Source organism: Arabidopsis lyrata, assembly GCF_000004255.2.
Source record: "Arabidopsis lyrata subsp. lyrata unplaced genomic scaffold ARALYscaffold_1, whole genome shotgun sequence".
In the NCBI taxonomy this organism is placed as follows: Eukaryota; Viridiplantae; Streptophyta; class Magnoliopsida; order Brassicales; family Brassicaceae; genus Arabidopsis; species Arabidopsis lyrata.
In genome coordinates, this window is record NW_003302555.1 from 9,169,799 (window position 1) to 9,179,301 (window position 9,503).

General features: G+C 38.2%; 2 protein-coding genes, 1 long non-coding RNA gene and 1 pseudogene across 3 annotated transcripts; 1 reads left to right on the forward strand and 3 right to left on the reverse strand.

Annotated features, from left to right (window-relative positions):
- Nucleotides 1-9: 9 nt before the first annotated feature.
- LOC9326497 (wall-associated receptor kinase 2) lies at nucleotides 10-2,812 on the forward strand. Its single transcript, XM_021013814.1, has 3 exons — nucleotides 10-1,156; nucleotides 1,230-1,400; nucleotides 1,487-2,812. The coding sequence occupies exons 1-3, from the start codon at nucleotides 331-333 to the stop codon at nucleotides 2,677-2,679; spliced, it is 2,190 nt and encodes a 729-aa protein (XP_020869473.1). The 5' UTR covers nucleotides 10-330; the 3' UTR covers nucleotides 2,680-2,812.
- Nucleotides 2,813-2,860: 48 nt separating this feature from the next.
- Nucleotides 2,861-3,812, reverse strand: LOC110225087. The gene has a single exon (XM_021013817.1). It carries the CDS (start codon nucleotides 3,727-3,729, stop codon nucleotides 3,022-3,024), a length of 708 nt encoding a protein of 235 aa, XP_020869476.1. The 5' UTR covers nucleotides 3,730-3,812; the 3' UTR covers nucleotides 2,861-3,021.
- Nucleotides 3,813-3,955: 143 nt separating this feature from the next.
- LOC110225197 lies at nucleotides 3,956-7,893 on the reverse strand (annotated as a pseudogene).
- Nucleotides 7,894-8,818: 925 nt separating this feature from the next.
- LOC110225008 lies at nucleotides 8,819-9,326 on the reverse strand. Its single transcript, XR_002329440.1, has 2 exons — nucleotides 9,257-9,326; nucleotides 8,819-9,132 (listed from the first exon to the last, which is right to left on the reverse strand). It is a non-coding gene; the product is annotated as an uncharacterized LOC110225008 (long non-coding RNA).
- Between the last annotated feature and the right edge of the window lie 177 nt (nucleotides 9,327-9,503).

Below are 9,503 nucleotides of genomic sequence, written 5' to 3' on the forward strand. Positions count from 1 at the left end.
ATTTGCCTGGAAAACAAGAAAAGTAAGAGACGATAGTGATTGGAGTTATATGGTTGACAAGTCCACTACTTAAACATCTATCTCCCTTGCTTTACATGGACATGGTTTGGTCTCTGTAGTAAATACTAGTACTATAGCAGATTCCTGCAATTATTGGGAAAGTGGGGACAAGTCAACGGAAGCAAGTCAAGAGAACATCTCAAGAATGGAGTGTGTTTTCTTAGCTTTAAAATGCACATGCTTCGGAGAGATGAGGGAAAACTCAAAGAGAGAGAAACCAATTTAGAGAGAAATAAAGAAAGTGAGAGAAATTAAAGAGAGAAGGAGAAGATGAAGTTGCAAGAGGGTCTGATGGTGGCTATTTTCTACCTTGCTTATACGCAGCTAGTCAAGGGGCAACCTCGCAAGGATTGCCAAACTAGATGTGGCGATGTTGCAGTTGAGTACCCTTTTGGCACTTCTCCAGGTTGTTACTATCAAGGAGATGATAGTTTCAATCTTACTTGCAACGAGAAAGAGCTCTTCTTTGGCAACATGCCAGTCATCAACATTTCTCTCAGCGGCCAGCTTCGTGTTCGGCTAGTTAGATCCAAAGTTTGCTACGACAGTCAAGGAAAACAGACTGACTACATGGACCGGAAGACCTCCCTGGGTAATCTAACTCTCTCTGAACACAACAAATTTACTGTAGTAGGTTGTAACAGTTACGCATTTCTCCGCACATCTGGAGTTGAAAAATACTCAACTGGATGCATATCATTGTGTGATTCTGTCCCATCGAAAAAAGGATCATGTTCTGGTGAAGGTTGCTGCCAGACCTCTGTCCCTAGAGGGAGCTATTTTGTCAGAGTAAAACCACATAGCTTTGACAACCATACTACTGTGCATCTGTTTAATCCTTGCACCTACGCCTTTCTCGTTGAAGATGGTAAGTTTGATTTCTATGCTTTGGAAGATCTCAACAATCTCCGGTATGTTACTACGTTCCCTGTAGTACTAGATTGGTCTATTGGAAACGAGACTTGCGAGCAAGTTGTAGGCAGAAACATATGTGGTGGGAACAGTACATGTTTTAATTCTACTCGTGGAACCGGGTATAACTGCAAATGTTTAGAAGGTTTTGAGGGGAATCCATACCTTCCAAACGGTTGTCAAGGTACACTAACTTACTTTCTGTTTTAAACTTCTTTTAATCGTTTACTTCATACATGCTCTTTTTCCTTGGCCAGACATCAATGAGTGTATTAGTAATAGACATAACTGTTCGGAGCCTAGTACCTGTGAAAATATGAGGGGAAGCTTCACTTGTAACTGCCCATCTGGTTACCGCAAAGATTCCCCTAATAGTTGTACTCGTAAAGTCAGGCCTGAATACTTTAGATGGACTCAAATTTTTCTTGGTATGTTCCTATGTTCCCCCCACTGAATCCGTATTCTTTCCTTTCTTAAAAAACTAGCTCTAATTACCTAGGTGTGATGCGATCAGGAACCACCATCGGCTTCTCGGTCATCCTGCTTGGCATTATATGTGTACAACAGAAAATTAGACACCAGAAGGACACCGAGCTCCGACAAAAATTCTTCGAGCAAAACGGTGGTGGCATGTTGATAGAGCGAGTCTCAGGAGCAGGGCCATCAAATGTTGATGTCAAAATCTTCACTGAGGAAGGAATGAAGGAAGCAACTAATGGTTATGATGAGAGCAGAATCCTGGGTCAGGGAGGCCAAGGAACAGTCTACAAAGGGATATTGCCAGACAATTCCATAGTTGCTATAAAGAAAGCTCGGCTTGGAGACTGTAGCCAAGTAGAGCAGTTCATCAACGAAGTGCTCGTGCTTTCACAAATCAACCATAGGAACGTGGTCAAGCTCTTGGGCTGTTGTCTAGAGACTGAAGTTCCCTTGTTGGTCTATGAGTTCATCACCAATGGCACCCTTTTCGATCACTTGCACGGTTCCATGTTTGATTCTTCGCTTACATGGGAACACCGTCTGAGGATAGCAATAGAAATCGCTGGAACTCTTGCATATCTTCACTCCTCTGCTTCTATTCCAATCATCCACAGAGATATCAAGACTGCTAATATTCTCCTAGATGAAAACTTAATTGCAAAAGTAGCCGACTTTGGTGCTTCAAGGCTGATACCGATGGACAAAGAGCAGCTCACAACAATGGTGCAAGGCACTCTAGGTTACTTAGACCCAGAGTACTACAACACAGGGCTTCTGAACGAAAAGAGCGATGTTTACAGCTTCGGGGTAGTCCTAATGGAACTGCTCTCAGGTCAAAAGGCATTGTGCTTCGAAAGACCACAATGCTCAAAACATCTAGTGAGCTGCTTTGCTTCTGCCACAAAAGAGAATAGGTTGCATGAGATTATTGATGGGCAAGTGATGAACGAGGATAATCAGAGGGAGATCCAGGAAGCTGCAAGAATTGCAAATAAGTGTACAAGATTGACGGGAGAAGAAAGGCCAAGGATGAAAGAAGTAGCTGCAGAGTTAGAGGCCTTGAAAGTCAAAACAACTAAACACAAGTGGTCTGATCAGTATCCTGAGACAGGGGAGATTGAACACTTGCTCGGTGTTCAAATCTTATCAACACAAGACGATACCAGTAGCCGTGGTTATGACAGCATCAAGAATGTAGCAATATCGGACATTGAAGCTGGCCGCTGATATTAATGCTCTTGACAAATTCACATGCATCTCTTTTCTTTATATTAAATGAAAACCACTTCTTTGTTGTACCATCAATAATGCTTTGAGAGAATTTTTGTACCATCAATAATCATGTTCATATTTCCCTTTACTTGTTATGCTAACCAGTAACCGATCTGGTTATTGGCAAATTTAAAACTATTGTGCAAAATTTCAGTTCATAAAAATCTAATTCCATATGACATTGATAATAATCTAATGTAGCTTCAAAACAAGTCAATAAGAAACACTAGAATCCCAAAAAAAAGCATAAAGAAACATAGAGAAAAGTTATGATCGTGAACCTGCTTCCTAAATTCTTCATCTCCTGTACCACTTCATCATCGATTCTGCATCTTTGACCATAGCAAAAGCTTCGTGAAGTGACGGAGGAGGTTTCTTGAACATGATTGTTGTCGTCACAGCCTCGAAGCCTTGGTTCAAACCCATCAAAAACTCGTAACGCTGCTCTTTCTCTCTGGCCTCTTTAGCTCGTTTCGTACTCTCGCAATTGCAACCACCGCACTTACACTCCGGTACAGGAGCATACTCTGACAACTCCATCCAAACTTTACTCAGTTTCCCAAAATACTCCTCAACAGAGTCACCACCTTGCCTCAGCGTCGCGAGTCTCCGACGAAGCTGGTAGATCTTCAAATCGACACAAGGAACGAGTCTACGTCTGAGATCTTCCCACATTTTATGCGCCGTTTCCGCGAACATCACAGATTCTAGAAGCTTTTCGGTCATCGAACTCATCAGCCAATACATAACCATTGCGTTGCATTGTTCCCATGGCTGATAGAGCGGCGAGGAAGGGTCTGGCTGCGGGAGAGTACCGTCGATAAACCTGATTTTTTTCGTGATTCGGAGGAAAGAGCGAAATCGAATTTTCCAGATGACGTAGTTGTCTTCGTCTTCGCTGAGTTTTTGGATAGAGAAATCGGAGGGTTGATGAATATCTGGAGGGAGATAATACGGTGAATTGGGGTCTGATGTTGGAGATACGCTGTTGATAGTTTCCGCCATTGTCGTCACTGCTCTGAGCTCTGCTCTCTAAATCCTAGGGCTTGCTTTTTATCCCTTTCGATTTTTGACTTTTTGAGTCTCAGATAAAGAAATAATTTCCCAAAATAAGAAAAATCGCAATATTTTATAAACAGTTGGGCTTAATGGGCCTTGTATTTCCCCTCCCGAGCCCAAAGTTTCAGGGATTACCTTACCAAATTAAAGGACCCCGCGCATCATAGGGATATGATCTTGTTGGTTCAAAGCGTTGAACCTAGTGTCTTCTCCTGACCTGTATCCTGGTTTTCTAGTGCACGAGGTTACAACACTTGGAGGACAAGAAACACGTAACCAGCTTACCACAGCTCCTTATTACCCTGTAACCAAGGGACTTTGCATCAATGGTTCCATCTATTATGGTGCTTGGGCCCCTAGACTTGGAATGGTCCAGTGATTGTGTGTTTTGATGTTAATTCTCTAGTTTTGATTTATAGATACTAGAGGATGTCAAGAAACATGATTAGTCCAAGCAAACATTAGAGCTTCTTTTCCCTTTGGTCAATATGACTTCCCCTGGCACCAACAAGGCTGGTGAAATCATTTTTGCCCCAAAATGACTCCCAGCCATTCTTCAGCCCTTCTTCATTTTCTACTACAATGTAGAAAAGAAGGACATCAGAAGATCGTTAGGCTCCATGGAATTGCAGATGACAAATAGTTTTGTCGCCAATATGGACTCATACACGATATGTGCGTCTCTATCTCACCAGATTTCGTTTCTTTTCCTAGAATCTGGAAGAGGCAAGTGATTGTGATATATATGCTAGTATGCTGATCTACTCCAACAAACCTATACTTGTGTAAGCTTACAAAGGCAAGTGATTGTTGTATATATGCCAGTATGATGATCTAATTAGACATTGAAGTTTGACGCTAATATCAATGTTTTATTACAAAATGACATGTATCTCTTTTGTTTGAGAAAGCCACTTGTTTGTTGAAATCATCAATAATGCTTTGCGAGAATTTTTTTGTAGATCATCAATAATCATGTTCGTAATTCCCATTAGTTGATATGCTAACCAGTAGTCAATAACCAAAGCTTAGAGCTCTTGCGCAAAATTTCAGTTCATGAATCTAATTCCATATGATACTGATATACCATTAACGGTTATAGAAGAAACACTCAAGAAGAAACAACTCAAACTTAAAGAGAGAAAGTATGATCATCGACCTGCTTCATCTAATTCCATATGACATTGATAATATACCAATATGGCTTTAAAAAAAAAAATTCAAAAAGAAACAATAGAATCTAAAACAAAACAAAGAAGAAGAAAAGCATAAAAAGAGAAAAAAACATAGAGAGAAGTTAAAACCATGGACCTGCAATTTCCTAAATTCTTCATCCCCTGTTCCACTTCATGATCGATTCTGAATGCACAACCATCTCATAAGCTTCGTGAACAGACGGAGGATTCTTCTTGTTCATAATTTTCATTCTCACATAGTCAAACTCTTTGTTCAAACCCATCAGAAACGCGTAACGCCGCTCCTTCTCTCTCGCCTCTTTAGCTCGTTTCGTACTCTCGCAACCGCAACCACCGCACTTACACTCCGGCACAGGATGAAACTCTGACAACTCCATCCAAGCTTTACTCAGTTTCCCAAAATACTCCCCCACAGAGTCACCACCTTGCCTCAGCGTCGCGAGACTCTGACGAAGCTCGTAAATCTTAAAATCAACACATGGAACGAATACACGTCTGAGATCTTCCCACGCTTTATGCGCAGTCTCTGCTTGCAACACATAGTTTTGAAGCGTCTCTGTCACGGAATTACTCATCCAGCGCAAAACTATCGCGTTGCATTGTTTCCATGGCTCATAGTTGGGAGAGGAAGGGTCTGGTTTCGCGAGAGTACCGTCGATGAAACCGGTTTTGTTCGTGAAGCGAATGTCGAATGAGATCGAACAATCGCAATTTCCAGATGACGTAGTTGTCTTCGGCTTCGCTGAGTTTATCGAATGTATTGGTGAGTAGGTTGAATTGGTGAAGAAAATCTGGATCGAAATAATAGGGGGTGATTTGGTGTAGGGTGTTGGAGATAAGCTGTTGTTCATTGTCGTCACTGCTCTGAGCTCTGCTTCTCTAGGGGTTTGCTTTGTATTTATCCACTAGATTTTAACCCGCGGTGTACCGCGGGATGATTTAATTTTAAAGTTAGTATAAAAATATTTTGTAAATTGTATCTCCTTATAACATATTTATTTATATTATAGTTTACAATTGTTATTAAGTAACGGTATACCACGAGTCCACGAGATAATTATTAATAAACTGAGGATTTAACCCGTATTAAAGCGGTATATAAATATTGATTCAAATTCGTCCGCCATATAAATTATTTCCGAAATATAACCCGTTCCGTAATTTCTTAACCCGTCCTGTGATTTGTATTAAAAAATAAGGATTAAATCCGTATTGAAGCGGCGGATTAATGATATTCTTTTTATTATTGTTGATTCAAAAACCCGTCCCGCCAAACCCATCCCGCCAAAAAACTCATTTATTTTATTAATGTTCTTATTTATGATATGATTCTGAATCATTGTCTAAATATTTTAATCGATGTAGAACGTTGAACACACATTTTCGTCAATTGGATAATATATGTCCGTTTTTAAAATTTCGAATCACAGTATATGCAGAAAAAAAATTGATTTTTTTTTTTACTTTATGTATTATATGATGATTCAAAATAGTTAAAAACAAATCAAACAAAGATGATAGGAGAATCATAATTATAAATCTTAATCAAATCTTCTAAAAATCTAAATTATTAAATATGGAATATCCGGTGTATGAGTTGGGTTAAATATAACCCGACCCAACAAATTTTTTGTGAATGAATTTTTAAAATGGGTCGGTTATCCGATATACCCGAAAGCTTTTTTACCCACCCGTCACAAAAAGTGCTGCTTTTTTACCCACTAGTGTAGATTTGATTTTGACCTTTTAGTCTACAATAATTAAATCAGATGGGCTTAAATGGGCCTTAGATTTTCTATCCTAAGCCGAAAATTTCAGGGATAGTTCCTCAGTTTTTTTTTTTTTTGGGTCAAAATCATCGCTTGGTTTACATTACAAGCATGAAGTCACACACATGATTCGTGTAATCGTGTATGTTTAATTTTTTTGTGTGAAGCTTTGCTCACTTAAATAAATTGCTCATGCATACCAAAAGAAAAAATACAATGGCTCAGTTGCTAAAATATTAGAATCTAAAGAAAGCATAAAAAGAAAACATAGAGAAAATTTATGATCGGGGATGTGCTTTTAGTCAAATGGTTAAGTCCAAGTTCGATTCCAGTAAGTCGTGTTACCCCGCGTAGTAGGGATTGGCTATGGATCGGGCCTTGTCGATCCAAAGATGTCAAAAAAAAAAAGAGAAAATTTATGATCATTATCAACCTGCGTCCTAAAGTGTTAGCCCGGTCCACTTCATCATCCATTCTACTTCTTCAACCATATCATAGGCTTCTTTAAGAGACAGAGGAAGTTTCTTACTCTTGATTTTTGATTTCTTAATAAGGTCTTTGTTCAAACCCATTAGAAAAGCGTAAAGCTCCTCCTTATCTCTCGCCTCTTTTGCTCGTTTAGTGATCTCGCAATCGCAACCGCGGCACGAACACGCTTTCACAGGATCATACTCCGACAACTCCAGCCAAGCATTGCTCATTTTTTTGAAATATTTCTCTACCGAGTCACCATCTTGCCTCAGCTCCATGATTTTCCTACGGGTCTGGTAGATCTTCGAATCAACGTTCGGGACGAATATACGTCGAAGATGTTCCCACATGTTATGCGCCGTTTCATCAAACGTCACACGTTTACTAAGTTCTTCGGTAATCGAATTCGACATCCAACACATAACCAAAGCGTTGCATCGTTCCCATCGTTTATAAAGCGGCGAGGAAGCGTCCGGCTTCTCAAGTGTACCGTTGACGAACGCGAGTTTGTTCTTGATTCGAAGTAAGCGAGTAAAAGAAAGTTTCCAAATAGCGAAGTTGTCTTCGGCTTGGCTGAGTATAATAGTGGAGCGATGGTATGGATGTTCATCTTTATCGAGATAATAGGGTGAATCGTAATCGAGTGCGTCAGATAGGCTCATACTTTCCGCCATTGTAGCTGCTCTCAAGTTTTGTTTCTAGGGTTTACCTTTTCCCTAAGTCAATCTATAATATACTTTTTTATCAGAGGAAAAAAAGTTTACAACGTTGTCGTTTAGTAAAAGGCTCAAGGAAGCTGATATTTAATGGGCCTTTTAATTTCCCCTTCTGAGCCCAAAAATTTCAGGGACCATGAGATCATTAATCCTCAATTGTTAACAGAAACTGTTCCAAGAAAAATAAAACAAATAGAAGAAACAAACAAACGAAAAAAAAAAAAGAGATTTTGATTTGATTTGAAAGCCATGCACTAATATAACTCTCATGAAAGCATAATTTCGTTAAGGGAAGGGTCCATCTCTTTTACAAGTCTAACAACTTAACCTTTCTGATTAGACTAAGAGTAGGTGAGATTTAGTTTTGTCTGTAATACCATTCTTCTAACGTTTTTTCTAAATATATTTTCCCAGACCAATAATCAAGTGTTTTCTCTCTCTCTCTCTCTCTCTATATATATATATATATATATATATATATATATATATATATATATATATATATATATATATATTCCATTTGGTTATATATTAAACTACGCGTTTTGAAGAAAAATGTACAATTATATAGACTAATGTTCCAGTTCAAGTTTGTACTAAATTCGTAGACGGCTTATTGTTGACATGTTCCTCTTTATCGTCTGAGATTCATGACTAAAGTTGTAACAACACTATCTTTATTCTCTAACATGTACGAGAAACATTAATGTTTGTCTAAATATATATAGTGGCTACTGGCTGATTTCTCTAAATTGGATCCTGAAGAATTAGTACTGGAGCGCATGTCTGCATGCATGAGAAATGGAAGAAAACTAAATTTTTACATTCCGAGAACTATTATTGTTAACTTATTTTTATTTTTATTTTAATAAGAAACTATGTATTAAGCAACTTCTTTTTATTAAGAAACTCTCTTTTATTAATTGGGACAAAGCAAACTTGCACATGAAAAAATCAGAAAGAAACAAGACATAATTAAACTTACAAACATATATGACTACTGATTGCATGCATGAAACATTGATTGATCAACACACATAAGTTTCAAATTTATTACAATAAAAATATAAAAATACTTTGAAAATAATGAGAAAGCTTTATCTGCTTGGATTCTCTCTTTCATCTTTTTTTTCTCTTATTACAATCACCAGTAATGGTTTCGTCTTGTCTTTGTCTTCTTGTGTACATCGTGTTCTCCTGCAAAGTATATAAAATATACAATATAATTATTGACATGCATGATTGTCCACATAGGCTTTTAATTGTTGGTCGTTAACAAGGTGATCAGTAGATGTAAGTACGTATTGGGGAGAGTAATTACCGTGATAGAGAATTCTAATAGTGGTATGGAGGAGGGGGAGATTTGTAGAGGTAAGGATGTTTTTTTCTCCTATCTCCTCCTTTTTTACTTTCACTACTCATATACTTTTTTCTTTATCTCTCTACTTTTTATTATCTTAACTTTCCTTTTAATTCACAACCTTCTTTTCTTTTTCTCCTCCTTTATTTTTTTTTTTATTTATATCTTATCCCATCTATTATTCTTTCTTTTTCTCTTTTTTTTTTTC